Source organism: Sorex araneus, chromosome 10 (genome assembly GCF_027595985.1).
Source record: "Sorex araneus isolate mSorAra2 chromosome 10, mSorAra2.pri, whole genome shotgun sequence".
Lineage (NCBI taxonomy): Eukaryota > Metazoa > Chordata > Mammalia > Eulipotyphla > Soricidae > Sorex > Sorex araneus.
In genome coordinates, this window is record NC_073311.1 from 60,754,472 (window position 1) to 60,781,724 (window position 27,253).

General features: G+C 55.2%; 1 protein-coding gene across 1 annotated transcript; it reads left to right on the plus strand.

Annotated features, from left to right (window-relative positions):
* Positions 1 to 7,870: 7,870 nt before the first annotated feature.
* Positions 7,871 to 26,338, plus strand: PYROXD1 (pyridine nucleotide-disulphide oxidoreductase domain 1). Its single transcript, XM_055118252.1, has 12 exons — positions 7,871 to 8,047; positions 11,026 to 11,106; positions 13,086 to 13,205; positions 14,229 to 14,357; positions 16,382 to 16,455; positions 17,864 to 18,024; positions 18,866 to 18,975; positions 20,884 to 21,019; positions 21,722 to 21,834; positions 22,416 to 22,538; positions 24,943 to 25,080; positions 25,962 to 26,338. Exons 1-12 carry the CDS (start codon positions 7,964 to 7,966, stop codon positions 26,208 to 26,210), a joined length of 1,518 nt encoding a protein of 505 aa, XP_054974227.1. The 5' UTR covers positions 7,871 to 7,963; the 3' UTR covers positions 26,211 to 26,338.
* Positions 26,339 to 27,253: the final 915 nt, after the last annotated feature.

Below are 27,253 nucleotides of genomic sequence, written 5' to 3' on the forward strand. Positions count from 1 at the left end.
GCCCGCATTCTCCCTTGGGTGCGTTATTCTCTCTCTCTCTCTCTCTCTCTCTCTCTCTCTCTCTCTCTCTCTCTCTCTCTCTCTCTCTCTCTCTCTCTCTCTCTCTCTCTCTCTCTCTCTCTCTCTCTCTCTCTCTCTTTCCTCCCCTTCAAACCTCCAATCTGTTTCACTTCACTGCTTGTCTACTCCTGAAATTCTTTTCTGAGAGGTGAGACGAGAACCCAGAAAACCCTGGGTCAGGCCTGGACTGGCCTCTCTTACCAGTCCTGTCCTCCCAGCGGGGCCTGGCTGGTGGAGGCAAAAGGGGAGAAAGTGCCCGTCTTTCTCCTCCCTGATTCACATAAGTCGCCAGTAGGGCCCACCAACATCACCTCCCTTTAGGGGGTGGCCCAAGCACACTGCCAGGCTGCCACGGTCCGTGGCATTTGCACGGCCCAGGAAGACAGGCAGGCCCCAAGTCTCCTACACTCCCAGGAGTCAGAGAACCGCCCAGTTAATGGTGAAGTGTGTGTGTGTGTGTGTGTGTGTGTGTGTGTGTGTGTGTGTGTGTGTGTGTATGTAGAATCAAGGTGACCAGTCACCTAGGGACGCTGGAAGGAAAATCGTACCCTGGTGACTTTCCATTGAGAAGGCCCCGGTCTCACAGAAGCGGTGTGTTCTGGGTCTTTCCGATGGAGAGCGGGAGCAAGAGCTCAAAGGGCTCATGCAGGGACCCGGGCCCATCCCTGGCGGCCACTGCCCGGCAGAGCCCGAGCACAGGAGCAGCCCCTGAGCTTCTGGAGGGTGTCTTCAGAGTGGAAACTCCCCGCTCCGCTCCAGGTGGGCCCAGTCAAGCAACCAGGCTGGGCCCTTCTTCCTCTGTCCCATCATACATGCACTTGGCAGCCTGCCCCCCTTCACATGCTAGGCAAATACGGTTTCAGCCATGCCGCATTCCTCTCTGTCAACTTTCAAGAAAGCACACACACACATATATACACATGCATACACACACACGTACTCACAAACACATGCACACACAAACTTGCACACACACTCACACACATGCGCACAGACTCCAACACACACACACTCACACAGACTTGCACACACAGACTCTCACACACATGCATAGACACTCACACACATGCACACATACATGCATAGACACATGCACACACACTCTCACACACATGTACACACTCATACACATGCAGACAGACTCTCACACACATGTACACACATGCACACACAGAGTCCCACACACTCACACGCATGCACACACTCGCACACTACTCACACACGTGCACGCACACACACGCTGTATCCAGCATTAATACATCTAGTTCCCCTTGACCTTGAGTGAGAGCATCTTGCCTGTCCCCGGAAGCCATCGCCCTACAGTGGAAGGGTTGGTTCCAGGTGGTTCCTGGCCTTTTCGCCCCAGTCCCACCCCCTTGTCCTCCCCTAGAACACCAGGTCCCCGGAGACAATGCCTGTGGCCCACCGCCCTGGCCCCAGGAGAGCGCCCCTGCTTTGGGGTCTGCTGGGACAGCGCGGGGCAGGGAGAGACATCTCCTCCCCACGGGGGCGCCGCCCCTGCTGAGCCTCCACAGACTCCCGCACCACCTCGAGTGCCCTCAGTCTGGTTCCAAATCTCAGGGTGGGGGGTAGCCCGGCACGCCGCAGCCCCTGTTCTGTGGGCGCCCATTTTCCGGACAGAAGAGCCTCCGCCGTCTTTTCCCTCCCTGACATCGGAGTCCGGGGGCCACTGACCAGAGCTCTGGGAGCACGTGTCTCACAAGGGCGCTGCCAGGGCTGGGGGTCAGTGGAGAGAAGGTCCACTCTGTGGAGAGTGGGTGGGGGCAGCAGAAAACGCCTCCTCTGAGCTGCATCCGGTGTCTGCCTGCACCTTCTCCCAGACACACACTTTCCACGCAGCTTCCAGACCCGGCGCCCTCCAAAGCAGCATTGCCCCGGTTCCCGGCACGTGTCTTCCCAGCTCCCCTCCCAGCGGGCACCCCTGCACGCTCGTAGCTCCGTTGGCAAGCAGTTCACCTGCTCTGGGCTGGAGACAGTCCAGGGGGAAGCTGCTTGCCGTGCACACAGCAGACACAGGTTTGATCCCTGCTGCCACGCCTGGTCCCCCCGAGCCCCACCAAGAACGATCCCTGAGTGCAGATCCAGGAGAAAGCCCTGAGCACTGCCGGGTGTGGCCCAAGAGCCAAAAAAATTAAAATATAAAAAGGAAAGAAAGAAAAAGAAACTCACCTCCTGGGGTCAGCCTGCTCTAAAACACCTCATGTGTTTGCAGTGAAGCTTCAAAAACTTTTTTTTTCTCTTCAGACCAGATTGGCTGGTGTATGGGATAAGAACAAAGTCTCCTGCAAAGCCCTCCAAGTAACCAAATGCCCCACGCCTTAGAGAACCAGTTTCATTTGCGGTGCTTAGGATTAATTTTGCTCCCGCTCAGGAAGCAGAAACACCCTCTGATTCAGTAGGTGTGCATTGCAAACAGTTCCTTTCCATCGCAAGCGTAGGGGTTATAATCAACACAAATATGACATTCTCCAATACCCATCAGAAACAAATATGTCTCCAGTGGGCTTGGTGTGAGGGCAGGGGTGCAGGGGGGATGTCTGCATGTAGCAGGTATGTCTTTAAGCCAGAGCCAAGGTAGCCTACTTTATTTTTCAGTTGAGGTACAGTTGGCAGGAAATGCAGCCTCATTGCAAGGCTCCTGGGAATGAAGAAGAAGCAGGTACAACGAGGAATCCTTTGAAAGTCCCAGTGGGAGCTTTCGATACATTTCTCCGAAATTGAGAACACAAATGACTAGAATAACTGGGCAAGTTCCCCTTGCAGAGTTGTATTTGCTCTCAGTAAACTTGAAGGTCTACCCATGAGGTGATTTTTAGTACTGGAACACTGCTGGATTCTTTTTTTTTCTTTTTGGGTCACACCCGGCGATGCACAGGGGTCACTCCTGGCTCATGCACTCAGAGGACGGTGCTCAGGGGACGATATGGGATGCTGGGATTCGAACCCAGGTCAGCCGCGTGCAAGGCAAACGCCCTACCTTCTGTACTATCACTCCAGCCCCCACTGTTGGATTCTTGATTCAGAACTCTGTGGGTAAACAAATCTGGTGGCGCTGCTATCATAAAGCTCTTTCCCTGGGCTCATCTTCCTGGAAATAGTGTTTCTCAGCACGTACCCGGGCAAGTCCAGATGGGCAAGTCCACCCCGAGCCAGTCCCCCATTGGGTTTTCATCTTCTGAAAATGAATCTACCCATTCTTGGCAACTCTAGGCAAAAAGATCTTTCCTTTTTCCAGCTCTCTCTCCCTCCCTCTCTCTCTTCTCTCTCTCTTTCTTCTCTCTCTCTTTTCTCTCTTTCTCTTCTCTCTCTTTGCCTCTCTCTCTCTCTCTCTCTTTATTCAGTTGCACAGAAAATTGATCTCATGCTCCCAAAGACAGTACCTTAATCAATGGGGTAAATCAATAAATGACTTTTAATTGATAGGACTTGTTAAAATCTTAATCATGAAGGGAAAAATAATGGAGACAACCGAGCCTTAGCAAGACAGATAGCATGACCTGGTTGGCATTGAAGAAGCCCTTGCCCCCCGGGGCAGGGTCCTGGAAGGCTGATCGGGTGGTCCTGGAACATTAACTCTCAGACCACAAGGGAGAGGAGGGTCCCAGGGCTCCGTGTGGTCCACCTTTGCTGTAATGTGCTTTACGCCACCCTCAGCCCAGGAAATTTTAACAAAGGGTCAGAACTGTCACCAGCTACCCACCTTAAGATACCAACTGAGTTTCTTGTTTGCCCGTGAAAAAAGTGCTGAGCTTCTTTACTTCATTCTAGGCATTGGCTCTCTTGCTCTTCTCTCTGGAACACCTTAGGATGCCTTTTTCTAAACTTCTAAGAACAGCCTAGAAGTATGCTAGCTTAACTCCCGACAAACCATTTTTAACAAGTCTTTCAGATTTGTTAAGCATGTTTTTAAGCAAAGGCAGTGGAAAATAGACACAGTTTTTTTTTTTTCTTTTTGGGTTATACCTGGCGATACACAGGGGTTACTCCTGGCTCATGCACTCAGGAATTACTCCTGGCGGTGCTCTGGGGACCATAGGGGATGCTGGGAATCGAACCCGGGTTGGCCGTATGCAAGGCAAATCCTCTATCCGCTGTGCTATCGCTCCAGCCCCTCCCTCAGAATCTTTAAGTACTTTGAAGTTCTTTGTAACCCTTCTGTGCGTCTTCCCGTTGCTTTCATCTCTACAGAGTCCTGCATTTTGCATATTTCCAAAAACAGGGCATGCAAACATACATGCATGTGTGTGTTTGATTACTGCAAATTGGACAGTTCCCAGTAACAGTTCTCGGTCTTATCCATCAAGGCCTCTGACAGAGTCTACGAGTCGTTTGTCCCGGAAACGTTCGTCACCGCCTCCCAGAACTTATTTGCTTGATCTCCTCTCAAGGACCTTTTTCCGTCTCCTCTGGGGGATTTTTCCCCTTTTCGCAGGAGCCTTGAGCATTGAACCTCAGGACACCTCAGGACTCAGTCCTGGTGCTCCTCACCCCCACTTTCTCCTCACCTCTCTGCAGGGACTTATCCAGTCTCCTGCCTTTCAAATAATCAACGGACTTCAGACGTGTAGCCCAGACTCATCGTCTACTGAGATTGTTCGTGGGCATGTCAGCCACTTAACATCTACCGGACAAAACTGATCCCCACCCCTATGGAAAAGAGCCGAGAGGCTATAGACACACACACACACACACACACACACACACACACACACACACACACACACACACACAATGAACCAGCTGCACTGTTTAAGCAGCACCCTGGCCGGCAATCGCAGCTCTGTGACGGGCAAACTGAAAACTCTGCCTAAGAGACACCAACAGCCTCTGACCGTGTCAGTTCCCAGAGAGCGTCACGGGCTGGACTTGCAAGGATGAGTCACATAGATGGACACCAGTGTGTCAGGCTTGGACGGCAGGAAGAAGGGAACCCAAGTGTCAGCCCAATTCCTAGATTAGAAGTTGCATCGCGGGGCTAGAGTGATAGCACATCGGGGAGGGCGTTTGCCTTGCACGTGGCCGACCCGGGTTCGATTCCCAGCATCCCATATGGTCCCCTGAGCACCGCCAGGAGTAATTCCTGAGTGCATGAGCCAGGAGTAACCCCTGTGCATCGCTGGGTGTGACCCAAGAAGAAAAAAAAAATAAAAAAAAAAACGGGGCTGGAGCAATAGCACAGCGGGTAGGGCGTTTGCCTTGCACGTGGCCGACCCGGGTTCGATTCCCAGCAGCCCATATGGTCCCCTGAGCACCGCTAAAAGTAATTCCTGAGTGCATGAGCCAGGAGTAACCCCTGTGCATCGCCAAGTGTGACCCAAAAATAAAAAAAAAAAAAGAAGTTGCATCGCATCGTGCCCCTGGGGAACACCCTCTGGTTGGAAGCAGGGCTGGGCGAACTCTGCAAAAGACCAGCTGGGGGGATGGGAACTCCCCAAGCCAGGGAAGGGATCTCAGGGATGAGCAGTGGGGATAAGCATGGCCTAGTGACACGAGGCGAGAGCAACGAGCCGGTGTGTCTGTCCTTGGGTGATCCAGGGAGGAGAGCACTGAGCAACAGAGCACTAACAGCTGCCTGAACGGGCATTTCCTCATCTCCGGTAAAGGCGACTTAGAGCTCGGCAAGACCTAGCTTTAAAAGAAATTTGGCCGGGACTGGAGAGAGAGTGCCGCAGGGAGAGTGCTTGCTTTGCACTCGACTCAGCCGGATCTGATCACCATCATCACGTGCGGTCCCCTGAGCACTGCCAGGCGTGGCCCCTAGGAGTAGAGTTAAGAGTCAGCTCTGAGCGGGGCCAGTGTGCTCACCTCAAAAATATAGCTCAGGGGCCGGAGCGATAACACAACAGGGAGGGCATTTGCCTTGCACGCGGCCGACCCGGGTTCGATCCCCGGCATCCCATATGGTCCCCCAGGCACCGCCAGGAGTAATTCCTGAGTGCAAAGCCAGGAGTAACCCCTGAGCATCGCTGGGTGTGACCCAAAAAGAAAAAAAAAAAAAAAATATATATATATATATATATATATATATATATATATATATCAGTGAAGCCCAATAAAATCTTTCAAGAAGGGTCTTTCAGGGGACCCCCGGGTGTCCCGCAGTGTCCGGGGTGAGGAGATGCGAAGCCCACCCCAGCGGTACTGCCTGAGTAATCCCTGAGTGTAACTTCCTAGGAAGTAACAGCTCTGAAGTCACAAAGGCCAACCTTGCAGGAAACAGGAACTAAGGCCTGGAAAGACCCTCACCTGGCGGACACACCCAGAGGAGGCTCCACCCCGTGGCTATCTCCTTAGCAACCAACTCTGACCTGTGTAGAAGCCCCAGGTAGGGGCAGGTGGGAAGAACCCTATTAAGGCCCCCTTGAACAAATGAAGGGCGCACACATGCGACCTAAGCCCACATGATCCTTGCGCCCACCTGGCCGAGCACATTTGTGTGGCCAGAGCACTTGTGTCACTGGCATCTCCCCTCTGGAGCTGGGGGCTTTCATGCTGTCCTGCCTGATGCTGGGGGGTGTGCAGGGCTCTCTCTGCCCTTGGAGAAGCCGGGTTCTCTCTTGAGCACTTTACTCTCTCTCCCACAGCCTGTCCCTCCTTCCTTTCAAAGACCCTCCAAGTGAAATCTGTCTCACTTCACTGCTCGTCTACTCCTGACATTTGTTTCTGGGGGACAAGAACCCAGTAACACTGGGTCCCGGGTGGCAGACGCCGAATGGGAGACAGTGACTGTCTTTCTCCTCCCCGCTTCACAGGAGCCACCCGCGGGGCCCCGTGACACCAATACTGGGTCAACTCTGTGTGATGCTCATATCCTGACCAGTGGTGCTGGGACCACAGGCACAGCCGGCGGCGCTGAGGGGCCCTCCCAGTGCGGGGATAGCTCCCGGCCGTGCATGCACCCCCAGCGCCTTAGCTAGCTCCCTGCACAAGGCCCTTCAACACCGTCAGCAAACACGAGCTCCCAGCGCCGGGGATGGGGGCTGGAGCCATAGCACAGCGGGGAGGGCATTTGCCTTGCACACGGCCAACCCGGGTTCGATTCCCAGCATCCCATATGGTCCCCTGAGCACCGCCAGGAGTAATCCCTGAGTGCAGAGCCAGGAGTGACCCCTGTGCATTGCCAGGTGTGACCCAAAAAGCAAAAAAAAGAGAGAGAGAGAAAGAGAGAGAGAAGAGAAAGACAGAAACAGGGACTGGAGCAATAGCACAGTGGGTAGGGCATTTGCCTTGCACGTGGCCGACCCGGGTTCGATCCCCAGCATCCCAAATGGTCCTCCGAGCACTGCCAGGAGTAATCCCCGAGTGCAGAGCCAGGAGTAACCCCTGTGCATCGCCAGGTGTGACCCAAAAAGCAAAAAAAAAAAAAAAAAAAAAAAACAGCGCTGGGGATAACTAGGGCGTTGCACGCGTCCCCAGTCGCTGAGCGTCTCCCTGGGAGGCCCTTCCACACCGGCAGCTGCGGCGCATCCTCTGCGGGGGAGGCCAGGGCTGCCCCAGACACGCTCTCTCCACGCTCCGACAGGGCTAAACCTCGGAGCACGTGGGCGCCCCAACTCCGCAAACCAAAAAAAAAAACCACCAGGAAGTCGACCCGCGTTGGAACTCTTGCGGCCACCTTCGCTGTCCCTTTGCCTGGGAGCCTCCCTCTGCACCAGGCCCACCGCGCAGCCCAGCCGCGCGCAGCCCCGGGCACCAGCCAGCAGGGGGCGCTGCGGCGGCGGCGCTGCGCGGGCACCAAGTGTGAGCCCCCGCGGCCCCCGTAGCCCGGCCCGCGGCCGCCGCTCCCGGAAGTCGCCGCGCCGGGCGCTGCCCCGCCGAGATTCCCCGGCCGCGTCGGTGCCGCGCGCGCTCCCGGGCCAGTGCTCGGGCCCCCCGGGCGTGCATGGAGGCGGCGCCAGGGCCCGCGACGGCGGGCAGGTTCGTGGTGGTGGGCGGCGGCATCGCGGGCGTCACCTGTGCGGAGCAGGTAGGGCCCGGGGGGCGCCGGCGACCCTGCCCTGGGGGTGTCACCGCCCCAGGAGGCGCCTGCGACCCTGCCCTGGGGTGTCACCGCCCCCGGGGGGCGCCTGCGACCCTGCCCTGGGGGTACCACGCCCCCCCGGGGCTGCCTGCGACCCTGCCCTGGGGCGTGTCACCGCCCCAGGAGGCGCCTGCGACCCTGCCCTGGGGTGTCACCGCCCCGGGGGGCACCTGCGACCCTGCCCTGGGGTGTCACCGCCCCCGGGGGGCACCTGCGACCCTGCCCTGGGGTGTCACCGCCCCCGGGGGGCGCCTGCGACCCTGCCCTGGGGGGGTGTCACCGCCCCGGGGGGCACCTGTGACCCTGCCCTGGGGGGTCACGGTCCCTGGGGGCGCCGGCGACCCTGCCCTGGGGGGGTGTCAACGCGCGGGGGGGGGGGGGGCACCTGCGACCCTGCCCTGGGGTGTTACGGCCCCCGGGGGCGCCGGCGACCCTGCCCTGGGGTCACCTTCCCTGCCCCTGGGATGTCACTGCCCCCCGGGGGGGGAAACACCTGCGACCCTGCCCTGGGGTGTCACGGTCCCTGCTCTGGGGTGTCACTGTCCCTGGGGGGCTCCCGCGACCCTGCCCTGGAGTGTCACGCCCCGGGGCGCCCCGGGTCCCCCATACCGGGCAGGGCGCTCCGGGCGAGGCCCCAGCTGGGGCGTATACGCCCCTTTCCTAGCCTCTGCCCGCAGGCAGCTCCCGGGGTGTAGCGGGGGCTTTAGGGCCCCCCAGGGGCAGGGACCCCCGAGACCGACGCGCCAGGCTGGGCTGGGGGCAGCGCGGGCCGGGGGTGCTCGTGCCACTGCAGGGGGTCGGGCTGGAGACTTGACTGATGGCCTGAGAAGCGCTGGGGCCCAGCAGCGGGCGCCGGGGATGCGAGCCAGGGGGAGCCCTCGGCAGGGCCGGAGACCCCCCCATCCCTTGCAACCCCCCCCAATCCCTTCTGGTCCCTGAGAGACCCCGTGGCGTAGCCCTGAGCTTTCCTTCCCCCCCCCCACCCAGAACAAGCGAGGAGAGGGCTGTGCTTTAAGGAAAAGGAGTTCTTTTCCCTTTTTTTAAACCTAATTTAGTTTTTAAACTTCACCAGTGTATTTGCACTCCCCCACCCCAACACACACACACACACACACACACACACACACACACACACTATTTAAACATGCGGTTTACAAAGTTGTTCAGGATTTGTTGACATTGAAAAGGCTGTGCTTAAAAGGTACTTCTTTAAAAAAAAAAAAAAACCTTAAATTATTTTATTTTATTTTTTAAATTTTACCTGTGTTTCCACGCCCCCCGCCCACTCCTTTATTTGAACACCACACTTTACAGAGTTGTTCGTGATTCCTTACAGGCATTCACCGTTCCAGCACGGGTCCTGTCACTGTCACCTTCCCGCCACCATTCCCCATTAGAAGAGTGTTTCTTAACCGAAGTAACGCTGCATTATAAATCAGCATTTCCCTTTTCCACCCTTTTTCCCTTTTCTTTTCTTAGGATTTTTTCCCTTAGGTTCTTTTCTTAGGATTTTCCACAAAATGTGAGCATCAACTTTGAAATGGGGGGGAGTGATTCTTATTTATTTGCACTATTTTTTTATTGAGTGCCAGGATGTTCAGTGGTTACTCTAGTCTGCCTGCATGCGTCACTCCCACACCACACCCACACCCGGACAGCCGCTCCCGCCACCAGGGCCCAGTGGCCCCACCTGGGCCCCATGTAAGCTCAGCTCTATAGACAGAATCTTGACCTGTGCTGTTCCATGACTGTCAGCTACCATGTTTGAACTCACCTGCCCATTGGTGTCTAGTCCTTGGGTGTGTCTCCCACATTCTCTCACTGAGTAAACCTTGATGGCCTGGGCACTGTGCTGTAGGGTCAGAGGTCAGAGGCCGAGCCTGGTGACCGTGAGGACAGGCGGGAAATAGGTCCCTTCCCTGGGCTGGCCCTTAGGGCGCCCCGGCTGCCGGTGGACTCGAGTTGGAAACGCTGCAGATGCGTCTGCGTTCCCCGGTGGGCAGAAACAGACCCTTTCCAGCTGGCTCTGGGGTAGTGTCGGGGCTGAGAGCCGCTGAGCCGAGACCCCAGGGCAGGGGAGGTTCTGGGCGCGGACCCAAAGGGAAACGCGGAGACCGGAGATGGTTTCTGAGAAGCAGAGTGCTGTGACCAGGTGGGAAGGCTTGAAGGAGGGACAGTTTCGGGTGGGACCGGGGCCGGGGGCCCATCCTCAGAGCCTTAGAGAAGCTGGGAGGGCCCGTCTAGCCCGTGGCAGGGGCGGGGGGCAGGCGCCCGGCGGGAAGGAGGCGTCTCCTGGAGACACCCCTGGTTCTCCGTCATGTCGGGGTCATCGCCGTGGAAAGGTCCAGAAGGGTGGAGGCAGGGATGGGCGGCGGTCTGGGCAGGGAGCTTGAGCCAGGAAGTGTCTCCAAGGAGTTTCAAGCGAAGAGGCGGGGTAGAGCCCGGCGCGTCTCAGCTTGGCTGACGCCAGCGTGCGTGGGTCTGTCCGCAAGAGGCCCGGGCGCTCAGGAGAAGCGGGACTGACACTCTCGGTGTCTGCACTCAGACTTCGCTGTCGCCTCATCCCACGAGAGCCATGGATGCGTCTCCTGACACGGGTGGCAGTGGGCGGGACAGCAGTGGCTCAGCTGCTGTCGCAGCAGCTTGGGGTGAGTGGGGACGGTGTTCCATCGCTCGTCACGCCCAGGGGCTCTTCACGTGCAGTTAGTGTGTGCAACCCCCTTTTCGTCAGTGTCACGCCTTGCCATCTTACCTTCACACACCAACGCCTTAAGTGTGGGCAGACACGGGCTACTGGGGCCCCGGAGACGCAGACGGGTTTGACGGCCGCATTCCCCCAGTGTCCTCCCTGTCCTGGTTCCCCTGTCACTGTCACGCAAAGTCATCTTTTTCATTTTTTTCTTCCTTCTTACTTTTAAAATCAGCTGGCCCTTCAGTTTCCGTCGGAAGACATCGTCCTGGTCACAGCCTCTCCTCTCATTAAAGCCGTCACGAACTTCAAGCAGGTGAGAGCCTCTGCCCACTATCACACAATTCACGGGCTTGCACAGCAGGGAGCGTCGCGGTCACACTGTACGGGCTTAAAACCACCAGTGTCCTCCTCATCGGTGTTTTTTTTTTTTTAATTACTTATTTATTTATGTTTGCTTTTTGGGTCACACCTGGCATTGCACAGGGGGGTTACTCCTGGCTCTGCACTCAGGAATTACCCCTGGTGGTGCTCAGGGGGCCACATGGGATGCTGGGAATCGAACCCGTGTCGGCCGCGTGCAAGGCAAATGCCCTTCCCGCTGTGCTATCGCTCCAGCCCCTCATCGGTGTTTTTTTTTTAAATCAAAGCTCAGATCTAGAATTCTGCAGGTTGAGAACCAAAAGCTTTCGGAGTGATAGTTGCCTTCTTCCTGCTCGTCCAGCCATACTACATTTGTGAGCATCGTGGTATCTGTGCAGAAACTTAAATGGAAGGCCACGCGTGTCTCTTCTGTCCTTTACAGCCACCGTGTTTATCTCTCTTCCGATCCCCTGGCGGTGGGCTTGCGAGTAGGCTGTAGACGCCTGAGTCCAAGGGTTATCTTTGTGCCTCAGAGGTCAAGCACCTGAGCATCCAGGCGCGAGCCAGACGGTTTGGGGATTGGTGGGACTCGAGCACGAATCCCGGCCCTTGGGAAGAGAGAAGGATCTGTTCTCTGCCCCAGGGCAGTGGCGTACCGTGGCCTAGAGGCGTCTCCCCGGAAACCCCAGGTGCAAGGGCCCTGGGCGCTGCGCCTAGCCCAGCCTGTCGGCCTTGCAGACTTGGTGCAGTGGGCCCAGGCCTCAGGCTGCTGCACAGACGGGGCCTCGTGGCTGGGGTTTCCGTGAGCGGAGGGAGCAGGCCGGGGACTCCAGAGAGCCTCCTTTCCCCGAGACTGACCCGGCGCCTTTGAGGGAGAGGTGGGGCGGTTTGTGTTTCACCCAAGGCCACAGCCGATGTCAGGACTGAATGTGGGCAGATAGATAGCACAGATTTTTCCCCTCTTTATTAAATTAAAGCCAAACAGTAGAGACATTTGGTGGCCGCGCCATTCTCTCCCCCTCAGTTTGGAATTTTCACCAGGAGAATGGGAATCTATACTAGGAGGATAAATTTTCACCAGGACTAAGAGGAATTATTACTACTTTTTTTTTCTCTTTTTTTTGGGTCACACCCAGCGATGCACAGGGGTTACTCCTGGCTCTGTGCTCAGGAATTACTCCTGGCAGTGCTCAGGGGACCATATGGGATGCTGGGAATCGAACCCGGGTCGGCCGCGTGCAAGGCAAACGCCCTCCCCGCTGTGCTATTGCTCCAGCCCCGAATTATTACTACTTCTAAAGGAACCAGATGCTTCAGTCTTTATATTTCTACTGTAGCAGATGTCATCAGCGTCACACAGAAACTCCCCTCGGGGTTCTCGGCCATTTGTGAGATTGGAGGATGCGGCTCCTGCCAGGGCCGAGGCAGGCCCAGGGCTGTGCTCTCCACGGGCTGGTGCTGTGGTCTGTGAGGGTGGTAGGGAGGGGCGGTCGGACAAGCGTGTTTGGGGGGCTCTCCCTGCAGGAGTGCGACACTCCCAAGGAGCACCAGGGTGCCCAGCAGCGCCGGGCTAACGGCACCAAGTGTCTCCAGGCTCGGCCAAGCTGTGCCTGGCACTGAACTCAGGGTTCAAGCCCTCCGCAGCGCCTAGAACGGGTCCTGACTCACAGCGTCTCCCCTGAGTGCCGCTGACCGGCCCTTAGGGCTGGCCAGGACGTGCCTGTGGGCACACACGTGGGCAGGGACCGGCAGAGGTCCGAAGGGCACCGTCTCCCCCAGGCCCCCCTGGGACTGTGTGTCAGAAAATAGCAAAAGGACATATTCAGGCTTTCCAGTGCTGCGTGAAAAAAGTCAGAAGGTGTTTTCCTGATTTAAAATCCCTGGAAGAGGTGTCTTTTCAAGCTACGTCTTTACCTCCTTGATCTGCTACAGGTGTCCAAAGTATTAGAAGAATTCGATGTTGAGGAACAGCCGAGTACCATGTTAGAAAACCGCTTTCCCAACATTAAGGTGGTAGAATCCGGTGTCAAGCAGCTGAAGAGTGAAGACCACGTAAGAATATTTTCTTTTCCTGACCAGTATTTCCTTGTCCCATCTCGGTGAGGTGGTGGCCAGCCTGCGTTTGGCCTCGTCTCTCCACCAGCACCGGAGTTTCCAGGGGTGATACTGTAATGGGACACTGGCTTTATGTGTTTGTGACGCAGTTGATGAGTTACAGGGGCAGCACGTCTGTGTGGGTGTAAAGTGCCATGTGACGTCATAAACCAAACCCGTTTCTCATGGCACAAGTTTATATATTTCTGTTGTCTAAAATCTATTCACTTCTAGATTCTCATTCAACATTAAGGAACAAAAGCAATGAATCTTGCCAGTGAGTCCATGGGGAAATGTATAGTATCACTAATCATCAGGGACACAAATGAGAATCCCAGGAAGGATCTACCTCAGACCTGTTAGAATGACTGATCAAAGAGGGGGGGGAAATACTAGAGTGGGGGGGAGGGACGGTAACGAACCTTGGCACACTGTTAATGAGAATTAAAATTTGTGGTAACAGATAATCAGGTATGACGTGGTTAGACTCAGATCTCCTTATAATTTCTTCCATTGAGACTAGAAGTTTCACCGAGTTCCACCCTGGGACTGTGTGTCAGAAAATAGCAAAAGGACATATTCAGGCTTTCCCGTGCTGCGTGAAAAAAGTCAGAAGGTGTTAGAAAAAAGGCAGAAAAAAGGCAGAATGTTCAGTTGAGAATATCTCAAGCTACCCCAAGGTCGGCATACCCTTTCAGACGCCATTCTCTGCTTAATGAAAACTTTTGCGTGGCTGTCCACCTCTGGGCCAGGGAAGAGAGATTGGATTTCATCAGGGAGTCAGGTAGCCATAAAGTGATTAAGAATCAGGGGCAGGAGCCTCATTCTTGCTGTAACAAAGCACTGGGTGTCACCAGGAAGCACCTTTAATATGTTTTTTGCTTTTGTCTTGTTAATTTTACCTTTTTCCCCTTTGTCATATTAAATTGTGCCCACCGGTCCCTGTCTCCGCCCTGCCCCTCACTGCGTCTATTCCTGCAGTGGCTTCTCACGGAAGACGGCGGCCAGCACGCCTACAAGAAACTCTGCCTGTGTGCCGGGGCTAAGCCCAAGCTGATCTGCAAAGGAAATCCTTACGTGCTGGGGATCCGGGACACGGACAGTGCCCAGGTAGCCTCGGCCGGGTGCGGGGAGAGGGCGGTCCCTCACATGTGTCTACACTTGCGTCATATTGGGCGACCAAAGAGAGAGAAAAAAGAATTAAGTGTTTAATTCTTTTTTCTCTCTCTTTGGGTCACACCCGGCGATGCACAGGGGTTACTCCTGGCTCTGCACTCAGGAATTACTAATTACTCCTGGCGGTGCTCGGGGGACCATATGGGATGCTGGGAATTGAACCTGGGTCGGCCACGTGCAAGTCAAATTCCCTCCCCACTCTGCTATCGCTCCAGCCCCTAAGTATTTAATTCCTAAAGGAGCAAGAGAGAGGTTTCTTTCCTGAACCACAAACCAAAAATATTTGTGGTCTTTTCTGTCTCTCTGGTGGTTTGGTTTCAGCTGATCATTATTTCCTTCATGCTGGTGTCCTAAAGTCTTGCCATATTGATGCTGGATGTCACAGTTCAAATTGTGCGGGACGTTCGAGATCTGCTTTGACTGGGAGTATAGTGATTGGCACCCTGAAAGCAATGACCTTCCCTGCCAACTTCCGACTCTGCACTTGTTCCCTAGAGGACCACCAGGGGTCGCCCCTGAGCACCACTGGGTATAGCCCAGCCCTGTCACCTGCAATCTCTCAAAAGGCCTTTACAAAAGTTCTTTTATTCCAGAGCCATGACTTACAGAGCTACTCATAGTGTAGGCCTGCAGTAATTCCACCCCAGTCCCCCTGCCAGAGTAACCTTCTCCGCCAGTGTTCCCAGACCCACACCACCCGCCTCTCAGCTTGAAGTCACAAAGCTTCAGTGGCTGCAGCTTAGGCCCCGTTGGGTCTGTGTTTGGGGTATGTGCCTCTACCCCTCATTCGTGTCGCTGGTCTAACTGAGGCCCTGGTGCCTGCTCACCCATTACTTCCTGTCTCTCCTCTCTGAACACTGGGGTCGAGGGGGATCTGAGCAGCTCCCTTTTACTACGATCCGTTTCCTCATTGGATAGCCTGTGTGCCACAGATAAGGGAGATCATCCTGGGTTTATCTCTCCTCTCTGGCCGGCTTCACCCAGCATGAGACCTTCCAGTTCCAGCCAGGTGGCAGCAAAGTGTATCATTCCTTGTGGATTTTATCATTCCTTGCAGCCGCGTAGTATTCCATTGTGTATGTGTACCACATCTTCGTGGTATACATCCATTCGTCTGCTGTTGGACACCTCGTTTGATCCATATCCTGGCTCTTGTATACTGAGTGCAGCAGTTAATAATGGTGTGCGCATGTCCCGTTGAGAGTGTTTTTATGTCTCGGGGTAGATGCCCCAAAGCGGAATTGCTGGGTCATGTGGGTCAATTCAGTCCACTTTGAATTGACTTTTGTGTGAGGTGTGAGATATGGACCCAGCTTGAATTTCTTGCATGTAGTTACCCAGTTTTCCCAGCACTGTTCATGTCAGAGGCGCCCTGAGGCCCCGGGGCTGCTGGGTGTTCTGGAAGGTGCCCCCGGAGGACCAGGCTTTAGGCGGGGTGGCTGCATTGTGGCGGGAGAAGCTTCCGGTAGTTGCTGCTGTGCTGAGCTTATCTGCCTCCGGGTACTTAATCCCTTTGGGAACCAGGAGAGGGCAGAGTCGGCGAGACCCTGAGGAGCAGCAGGGAGCCGGGGGCTGGGGACCCGGGACAGTGCCCACCGAGGGCGGGAAGGGACAGGGCCGGGCTGGGGACCCGGGACAGTGCCCACCGAGGGCAGGAAGGGACGGGGCCGGGCTGGGGAGCGTCGGCCCCTCTCGTCTCCCGCGTCACCTGCACCGTTACCAAGGTCATTTCTTTATTTCTCCCTACTTGACAAAAAGCAGCTGGTGGTGGGTGAGTTATTCCCACCCGTGGGGTCTGCTGCCTCTTGCTGATCTAGAAGGGAAGGGGGATTTGCCCCAAGGGCGCTGGGGGGACGGGCTCGGGTGTCCACCGCCTGCGTGGGGGCATACACCCCCCTGGGCGGGAGAGGGGCACTCCTGGGGCCGTGCAGCCCTGACCCTGCTCTCCCTGCCCCCAGGAGTTCCAGAAGCAGCTGGCGCACGCGAAGAGGATCCTGATTGTGGGCAACGGCGGCATCGCGCTGGAGCTGGCGTGAGTGCGGGCGGGTGGGCGGCCCCGCGCCAGGGCTGGTGTGAGTGCGGACTCTTCCCATTCGCCTCCCTTCTGCCGGCCAGGCCAGCCAGAGGACCATACCGCAAAGACGAATGTCCTTGTTTTCCATCCGCTTCAGGGGGTGTAGATCCACTCTCCGCCTTAGCTTTCCTGGGGTCCGCGCCCGCGGCCGTGTCCCTAGACAGCTCAGGGGCCGTTTCCTGTCTCCCGGGCCAGACACGGGCGACACGCGTGGGGGCAGTGCTGAGAGCCAGCGCGCCTGGCCGTTAGGGAGGGTCTGTCGCGCCCACCCTAGTGACACCTGCGTCTCTCGCCGCTGTCACCCCTCTGGCCTGTGAAACACCCAGGGGTTGGTGAGTCTTCTTCCGGGCTGCGTGGTACTCCACTCTTCCTAGGATTTATTCCTGGAAGTCTGGAGACGAAGAAAACAGGAGTTCACACAAAATATTCTCACTTTAAGACAATATTTCCAGTTCAGAGGAGCAAGACGCTGCTGCCACAGAACAGTGCTGCCCGTCCTCTGGGCTCCCGGCCCCTGGCCCACACGCGGGGCCTGGGTCTTTCCCGCCGAGGAGGTCAGGCTGTCAGACAGGAATCTGCCAGAGCTGTCTCTGCTCCCCCACTCCCAGGGCTGAGGGGCCGGTGGGAGCCTGTAAGAGTTCTCCCTTGACCCGTTTGCTCTCTGCGGGGCCCCTGCCAGCCCCTGGTCCTGTCCCCCAGGGCCCTTCGGGACACTCTGCTCACTGGCAGCTGCAGCCTGCTTCAGCTCAGAGCTCGGAAGCTGCAGGGAGCCGGGGGCTGGGGACCCGGGACAGTGCCCACCTCCGTGATGTGCTTCAAGTGCGCATTCGCGACTCAGCGATCCGCTGGCCCCAGTGTCGTGGCCAGCTAGAATCCTTCCGTCTGGGGGTCACCAGCTCTGTCGTAGAAATGGAACATTTTGCTGCATGATGAAAACGGACCAGATAGCCAGGACATAGATGTCACATGTTCTTTGAGTAAACTATTAAGTTCCTTAAATTAGTTTGAAATTTTTCAAGTGCTCGCTATTCTGCGTGGACGGAGGGCCAGAGCGCTTTCGGGAGAAACTGCGTATCAGTGAATGCACTGGGGTTTAGTTTATTATTCTCCTTGAACGTTTTTGGCTGTTGCCGTATTTTGTTTTGGAGCCTTCTGCAGCAGTGCTTGGGGTCCCCCCTGCAGAACTGGGGGTGCTGCTGGGCCTTGCGTGCAGAGCTCCCACCCCGCCCATGCCCTGCACAGCCCCCCTCACGCGCGTCCCCCGCTCGCCTTCAAGGCTCCCGACTCTGCCTGAGGAGTGTCCCCTGCGGTCGTGAGTTCTACGCAGCCCAGCGAGCGGCTGCCCGTGACCGCCCGATTCCCCTAGGTACGAAGTGGAGGGCTGCGAGGTGGTCTGGGCCATCAAGGACAAAGCCATTGGAAACACCTTCTTCGACGCCGGGGCAGCGGAGTTCTTGACTTGCAAGCTCCGAGCCGAGAAGCCGGGGGCCGCGGCCACACACAAAAGGACCAGGTACACGATGGAAGGTCAGTGGGCCCGGCCCGGCCTGGCACTGGGGAAGGGCTGCGAGAGCAGGGGGTCGGGGCGTCCCCGCCCCAGCTGCCTGGGAGGTGTCCCTGGGAGAAACCCCCAGGCTTAAAGTCTTTATTTCTAAACGGTGAAAACTACTGGGGTGATAGGAGTACAGCTCACACTTACTTCTAATTCTTAGTGACTTTGTAGTTTTCCTGTGATCCGTATTATCAGGGAAAATACATAAAACTAGGAACATAGAGTAAATGAAATAAACCAATTCCTCTGCATCTGTTTGAAGAATTTGTTCGGTCTCCCCACCTTAAACTTTTGCCTTATAAAATTCAATATAAAATTTTAAGTTTGGGGAATATTATAAACTGACAATATTTTTTTGGGGGGGTCACACCCGGCGATGCACAGGGGTCACTCCTGGCTCTGCACTCAGGAATGACCCCTGGCGGTGCTCAGGGGACCGTATGATGCTGGGAATCGAACCTGGGTTGGCCGCGTGCAACCACAAACGCACTCCCCGCTGTGCTGTCACTCCAGCTCATAAACTGACAATATTTTAAAAACTTGGCTAATTTTTTAATATGAACCAGTTACTGTTATATCAATTCATTTATCAGCACTTCATATATATGACTTCCCAAACATTCGGCCCTCCAGACACTATTTGACAGGTCTAAGATCACAACGCGTTAGAATAACAAGTCACTGACGCCGTGGATGATGTGGACGACGTCTGCCTGCCCGAGAGCCCCCCGCCCCCGCACTGAGCGAGGTGGCCCGTGCGGAGCAGCTTTCCTCTGTCCTTTGCCTTCCGGCCTGAGCTTACGCTTATCTCCTCAGGAAGCAAAAAGAAATCGCAAGGTGGAGCCGGTGGCGCCCGTGCGGGTCACACGGGGAGCGCCTTGGGGCCCGACTGGCACGAAGGCTTGAACCTCAAGGGAACGAGAGAGGTACGTGCTCCCGCGCCCACGGGAGGGCCCGCACACCCGGCCCCGTAGCCCGCCGTTCCGAGGTGACGGAAGAGGCGTCGAAAACTCACTCCCAGCCTTCTGCCCGTTGGGGGGCGCTGCTCCCAGCCCGCTGGCGCGTCGTTCCCGGGGGAGTTGGAGGCTCGTGCAGTGCCGAGATCGGCCCGGTGCCTGCCACATGCCAGGCGCGACTCCATCCACTGCCCCCTCTCTGGGCCCGTCACCGACTCGCAGACTCCTCCCGGGGAAGCGAGTTTCATGCATCAGCGACAGTGAAAACCCATGGCAGCATCTAAATCACGAGTCACGAGATGCGCCTAAAAAATACCCCTTGACTCTCCTGGGTGGATGCACAGTGGGTGGGCTTGGGCTTGTTTGTGCTCGGGGTTGTGGTTGTCAGTAGTTCCTGGCCTCGGGTGGTCCCGTGTCGCACAGACGCACGCAGCCCAAGGTCCGTGTCTCTTTGCGTGTCGGCTGGCTTCAGGCATAGCTGGTGTCGGTCTGGAAAAGGGCCTTAAGTCGTTGCTTATGGAGCCTTCGGATCCCCAAGTTGAATGGCCTTAGTTTTTGTTTTGTTTTTAATCTTAGAGCTTCAGCAGTTAGCTAGGAAGACACTCACAGCGCATCCCCTTACTCAGCACCTGACTGAGGCGCTGGGCTAGAACAGGTTGCGGACACCTGTCTCCAGGGGCTCCAGTGACCCTAACAGGTGTGGCTTTGAAGAGTTAGTCCTGGGGTGCGCTTCTTGCTTCCGTGGGGCCTAACTCCGCATCCTGTCCTCTGAGCACGGAGCCAGGAGTAACCCCTGGGCACCTCCAGGTATGGCCCAGCAACAACAGAAAATGGCAGAGCAGAGATGTGGGTCAGTGTGGGACGCCCGCCTTGGCCTGTGTGAGGCCCGGGGTTCTGTCCCCGGCAAAACGCGAATATGAATACCTGATGTTATTTTCTGTATCTCTCAGTTATAAGTGAGTCTCATACTCCCTCTCACACAGAAGCCTCTGTGCTTTCTGCCCAAGCAGTGAGCACCTCGGGAAGCTCAGTCTCGGGTTTCCTGCCCTCCCAGGCTGCACGGCGGGAAGAGCTGACTGGGTACCCAGTACTTGCATTCGGGTTTTAAGAATTACTTTCTTCAGTATCATGCTAAGTGAAATGAGCCAGAAAGAGAGGGACAGACATAGAAAGATTGCACTCATTTGTGGAATATAGAACAACAGAGTAAGAGACTAACACCCAAGAATAGTAGTATATAATACCAGGAGGTTGTCTCCATAGCTTGGAAGCTGGCCTCACACGCTGGGGGAAAGTCATTCCAGATAGAGACGGGAACACCAAGTAATATGTGATTGGAGATCCTGCGCGGGAAGGGAGATGCGTGCTGAAAGTAGACTAGAGACTGAATAGGATGACCACTCAATACCCCTATTTCAAACCACAACACCCAAAAGGAAAGAGAGATATCAAATTGAAATATCCTGCCACAGAGGTGGCGTGGGGTGGGGGGGATGGAATTGGGGGGGGTGGGAGGGATACTGGGTTCATTGGTGGTGAAGAATGGACACTGGTGGAGGGATAGGCTTTCCAACATTGCATGAGGGAAAAACAAGAACAAAAATGTGTGAATCTGTAACTGTACCCTCACTGTGATTCACTAATAAAAAATAAATAAATAATAAATTAAAAAATAAAAATAAAAAAATCTTCACATCAAAAAAAAAAGGAAACTCAGCAACTATGACAAAAAAAATTACTTTCTTCTTTCTTCTACACATATCAGTGTATTGTTAGTGTGTAAGTGGATTAGACACTTTGTCCCTTTCATTATCGGTAACTTAAGTCGTTCTTTCCTGATCCTGAGGAATTTTGGTCACCAGTATTTTTATATTTCAGTTCTCCCATAAGATCCACATTGAAACTTTATGTGAAGTCAAAAAAATCTACCTTCAGGAAGAATTTAGAACTGCCGGGAAAACGTCCTTGGCTTTTCCAAGGGGCTGCCTGAATGAATCAGTCACAGCTGACACAGGCAAGTCATGAAAGGGGGGAAGTTGTTATAACTGTACTTAAGGTTTACACATGGGAGGTAAAGCTAAGGCCCCAGTTCCCTCTAGCCCGCCAGAGTGCTCCATGCTGTGGCGTTGGCAAGCGCGGGCTGGCAGTGTGCGGACTCGGTACCTGAGGCTCAGAACAGAGAGGAGCGTCCCTTGGTGCTCTCGGAGGGGAAAGCGAACACTGCAGTAGTCACGGTCTGCGTCCTCGTCCCCGCTTCCCAGGGGGCCATCATCTGCAAAGGAGCACTCAGCCAAACTATGATGAGTGCATTTTTTGAGTTTTTTGATAGGAAAAGGAGTGTTAGCTTGAATATACTCCGTCTGGGAATCACATTGAAAATTGAGAACTTTATTGCACCAAACCCATAGTGGATTCATGTTTATGAGCCTTTAAAAGAAATAATTTATAAAGCGAGAGCCGATCATTTTACTTTGCTAAGATTTCTAAATTTGAAAATATTTGGATTGCCGTCAGTTTGTTAATGGCACCCCAGACCGGAAGCTCATGCCGACCGCGTGCAGTTACTCTAGAGGCTGCCTTATAAACGCAGGAGGCGGTTCAGGGTGATCGTCTCCAAAAGGTGTTGCTTCTAGTTGCAGTCACAGAATGCTACAGACAGCGGTGGTGATGGGAGGTGGCGGCACTTGAGAATAAGACTGTTCTTCCCTATTGTTAGAGCGATGGCCTGTGTACGTGGAGCTGACCAATGGGAAGGTCTACGGCTGTGATTTCATTGTCAGTGCTACCGGCGTCACGCCAAACGTCGACCCGTTTCTCTCTGGCAACAGCGTAAGTCTGTTCCTTTAAAGAATTGGTTATTTATTCTCTTAACTCCCAAGCATCGTTTTGGTGTCAAAGTGAGACACTGCGGCGTGCATGTAGTTGATTGATTAAACTGCTCCGTAGGTCCTCGGGCAGTTCACGTCTAAGCATGATGTACCCCCCGTCCGCGAGGGGCACAGTGGCCAGTTTCTGAGGGTCTGTCAGATGCCGAGACAGGCACCTGGGAATCCTATTTATGACTCTTTCAGTGCAGACTTGATCACGAACCCTGCACGCCCTTGCAGAAGGGAGGGGGCAGGTTCGCTCAGGGGCCGTCATGGCAAGGATGCCCGTCAGGTGCCACTCGGGACAGGGTGAGGGGTGGAAGTGGTCCTTGGAGAGGACCCCTCTTGTATTTCTGTGCTTTTTTCCACTTGGACCGCGCAGACGCAGGGAGACTGGCATCACGGTGGGGAACTGCTGGGGTGGAAAGGACAGAGTCTGTGTGTGGGCCTGTCCGAGTCACGGGAGCTGGACTCCCCGAGCACTGTGCTCCGGGACCCGGCCTCCTGTTCCTCAGCCGAGTGCTTAGGAGGAACCCCCTTCAGTTTGATCTAGGGGAGGACGGCGGCCTGAAGGTGGACGGGCACATGCGCACCTCGGTGGCCGACATCTACGCGGCGGGGGACATCTGTACCGCCGCCTGGCAGCCCAGCACCCACTGGCAGCAGGTGAGCGGGTGCGGCTGGGTGGCGACTGAGCACGGAAAGGGGGGCCGCCAGCAAGCCCAGCTCTGCTCCCTCCCCGGTGCTGCTGGTAAATAGACCAAGCAAGGCCGAGGGAGCGGGGGCAGCGGGAAGGGCACCACCCTGGGTTCAGCCCCCAGCACCCCACGTTGTCCCCAGAGCCAGGAAGGAGCTGCGTCCCGCGCCACGCGGGGTGTGACCCCAGAGCCAAACACAGAATGGCACTGTCGTGCTGTGATGTTCACTGTGTCCTAACAAAACAGAGAGGGCCAGGCGGGCAGGTCGGGCTCTCCTGACCCTTCCGGGGCATCTCCGAGCTGTCCGGCTAAGAGGGGGCGTCCGCGGCTCCCGCCCAGACCCCTCCAACACCACCAGCCACACGAGTGTGCTGGACGCGGCCTTTGGCTGATGTCCGAAGGAACTGACCTGCTCTTCCCAAGAATTTAATTCGAAGTGGCCGCCCGCGGCTTCCCTACTGGAAAGTGCGCTCCTGAATCGGAAAACAAATGCTGGCACAAGCCGCAGGGCTGTGCCTCAGTGCCCGTGGAATCATTACTGGAAAGGTGGCTCCTGAACACCCTCCCTTAGTCGAGCACTCCTCCCAGCCGGTTCCTCCAGCCCTCAGGCTTGTCTGTCTCCTGATGATAAAGCAAAACTACGGCTGACCCGGCACTCGGGATTTAGGGGCCTGCCCACCCCCCAACACACCCCCGTCAGAAATGTGGGACTCAGTCGGCCGTGACAGCTTGCGGGGTTGCAGTGTGCCAGGGCCCGCCCTCGAGAACCACTGTTGGCTCGCCAGTAACCCCTAGTATTTGTTGTGAACAGAGCCTTATCGATAACAGTTAGCACATGTTTATAATGTTATCATGTATGCTTCATTTTAAAGTAATCAAGGGTATAGGCAATGCTACTGGAATGTCAAGAAAAATGAAAGTACAATTGCAGTACTGTTAACAAAAATTCCAAATACGCTTATTTTGTTTGGGGGTGGGGAGGCCATATCGGTGGTGCCTGGGGCTTACTCCTGGCAGTGCCTGGGGAACCAGAGGGGGTGTGGGGAGCAAGCCCAGGAACGCCACGTGCAAGGCCAACGCCCTGCCCGCTCTGTTAGCACTCCGGCCTCTCCAGAAGCAAGTTTCCTCACTCGATTCAAGCCAGGCTCAGACTCAGTCGTTCCCGGGGAGGCTGCCCAGGGGCCGCCGGTGACAAGGGGTGGCAGGTGAGGCAGCAGCTCTGCAGGCCGGCCTGGCCTGAGAGTGAAGTGCTGGGGGTGTCTTGAGGGGCCGCTTCCTTGGTTTTGACCTGCACAAGGAAGAGTTTTGGCGTTTGGGATTTTTTTTATGTCAGGAACCATTGGCTCACAGTACTGGGAATGTTCCAGAACTCCGGGTGCATCTAGCAGCAGGCCACACCCACTGCTGTGTGGCCGATGCCCATCCCTTCCTCTGCCCGCTGCTGGCTCTAGAGCGTGGTGTCTCTGTTTGCGCTTGTTAGTACTCCACACAAGCGAGGCCATGCTGTTTTCCTTCCCGACAGCGTGCGCAGCAGACTGCGCCCTGGCACCCCATCCTTGCGGGCTGCTGTGTCTCTGGAGGCGAGCAGCGTTCTGCTGTGCGTATTTACAGCTTCTGTATCCCGTTGGCCGTGGCATCTTGGCCACTGTGAGGGGCTGCAGTGAACACGTGCACACCTCTGGATGCTCCCACATTCTTTAGAGAGAGATCCAAGAACAGCTGCTGAATCCTCAAGTTCTATTTTTGTTATATTGTTGTGGGTCTGGGGCCACACCCGTCCTGGCTCTGTGCTCAGGAATCGCCCCTGGCAACCCTCGGGGCCCAGACAGGGTGCTGGGGATTGAGCCCCGGCTGGGCGGCCGTGTACAGGGCAAGCCCCCTGCCCGCTGTCCCGAGGCGCCTCCGTCCCGTGGTCAGTGGCTGCGGCAGTTCTCTGCGTGAGGATCAGCCCCGGGTCAGGCACCTGCAAGGCCAGTGCTCTACCCACAGTGCTCTCTCTCCAGCCCACATGCTGGGCTTTAACGAGCACGGAAAGTTAAGAGATTTCTCAGTCATGGTATGACACGCCTATTAGTGCTGCTGATAAGTGTTTCTAAAGAAGGGAACTGGTAAAAGTTCATTCTTGTTGCAGCCCCAAATATTTTAGTAATCTTTAAACGGACGCATCATAGAACCATCTGACAGTGTCGGCCTCTAGGGTCAGTAACGCACGCCACAGGTGGGGGTGGCTGTCATCTTCAGCAGCTGACCCACCGCTCCACAGACCGCCACACAGACGCCGAGTGCCTCGCACAGCCTTCGTGTTCCGGTTGGAACTGCATTATTTTAAAAGTTGTGTGTTCGATGCAACCCTACTTGTGTCTTCATTTCAGATGAGGCTGTGGACCCAGGCCCGCCAGATGGGCTGGTACGCCGCCAAGTGCCTCGCCGCCGATGCTCTGGGACATGCCATTGACATGGATTTCAGCTTTGAACTCTTTGCTCACGTAACAAAATTTTTTAACTACAAGGTACGATGAGCCGATTAACGCCTTCTTAATTCTCAAAGTCCTTCGGGGGGCGGGGGGCAGAGGACGGTGCTGTGCCACACGGGCGCCCCCGCTTACTGCTGGCTCTGCGAGGGCCCTGCTGCGGTGCTGGACTGCCCTGGGCCCAGACGTGTGCAGGGCGGGCACCTTCCCAGGGCCACCTGGCCAAGATCGTTACTGCACAATTGATTCCAAACTCATTTTGTTCAAAAGGAGAAAACTTGACAGTTTGTTTTTTTCATTTTAAGAAAAACCACTTTCCCCATTTCTTGCAAATCTCAGTGCCTCGTGTTGTTTTGAGATTCATCCTCTGAATGGGGGAGTGGCCGTGTCACCCGCGAGAGAGCTAGTGAGCCATCGGCACTGTCTTCGTCTCCTCTGAACTACCCGGGGGCTGTTTTCAAGGAGCTCGCGTACACGGGGAGATGAAATCACTTGCTCCACAATTCCTTACTCTATTTTAAAATCAGGACAGGAGGCTGTACAGAATTGCACACTTGCTCGATGGTTTTTGTGTTGCGATGTCATTTGAGTATTATAGCACCGTCCTCCGTGACAATTTATTTTTATTTATTTATTTATTGCTTCCTGGGTCACACCCGGCGATGCACAGGGGTCACTCCTGGCTCATGCACTCAGGAATCACCCCTGGCAGTGCTCAGGGGACCATATGGGATTCTGGGATTCGAACCCGGGTCAGCCATGTGCAAGGCAAACGCCCTACCCGCTGTGCTATCGCTCCAGCCCCTCTGTGACAATTTAGCTGTGAACCGTGTGGGCCTTCTCTGGGCAGTTCCTGCGTAACAGCGCACTGTTTCCTTTTCCTCCTCACGAGGATGTCTGCTTGACCCCTCTCCATGCAGGTTGTACTACTGGGAAAATACAACGCGCAGGGCCTGGGCTCCGACCACGAGTTGATGCTGCGGTGCACCAAAGGGCAGGAGTACGTCAAGGTGGTCATGCAGAACGGACGCATGATGGGCGCTGTCCTGATCGGCGAAACGGACTTAGAAGAAACGTTTGAAAACTTAATTTTGAACCAAATGAATCTTTCATCATACGGAGAAGATCTACTAGATCCAAATATTGATATCGAAGATTATTTTGATTAAAATAGACATTTCCAGAAATAACACGTTCCAGATAACATACCAAGTAACTGATTTAATGATGAGGACATTGAAGCTAGATATAGACAGAACGATAATTTAATGGGAAAGGATTAAAATTCCAATTACAGCATTGGTTCCAATCACTTTTTTTTTTTTGGGTCACACCCAGCAATGCTCAGGGGTTACTCCTGGTGGTGCTGGGGGAACCTATTTATAGGATGCCGGGGATCAAACCCGGGTCGGTGTGTGCAAGGCAAACGCCCTCCCCACTGTACTATCTCCTCAGCCCCTTCTATTTTCAATGCAAAATTGACTACCTGTGTGAGAACTGGGCCTGGTGAGTAAAGCAGAACAATTCTTTGATTGCGAGGTGCTCAACGGGTCGTGACAGCAAGAAACTGATGTATTTAAAGATGAAACAATTTGTATTGATACCTTATTCTTTCCATTGGCTTCCACAACTGTTTGTATTAACCTGGAATGGCTGCAGTTGAGCCGAAACATAATATTCTGTACACAGCAGGGGAAATGGGGCCGGAGCGGCGGCAGGCAGGGCGCTTACCGTGCAGGTGGCCACCCGCCCTCCGGGGCTAAGACCCCAGCACAGCCAGGTGTGGCCCAAAAGCCAAACAAAAAGAAGGAAAAAAATACAATTAGGTATTTCAAGGCCTAAAAAGTTTAAGATAATTGAGATAACGTTTCACATAAGCATTTTACATTTAAAGAATTTCACACAAAGATTTCGCTTTTCTGCACCCGAGCGGTAATACAGCAGGTACGGCACTTGTCTTGCACGCGGCCAGGGTTTGACCCCGGCAGCCCACGGGGTCCCCTGCGCCTCCAGGAGGGACTTCTGAGCACAGAGCCAGGAGAGAGCCTTGAGCGCGGCCAGGTGTGCCTCCCCCCCGGAAAAAAAGATTTCGTTCCCCCCCTTGTTTTAGACTACATGCACTTTATAGTTCATGATCTCAGGTTCTTCAAAAGGCCTCGATTTGGGGGCTGGAGCGATAGCACAGTGGGTAGGGCGTTTGCCTTGCACGCGG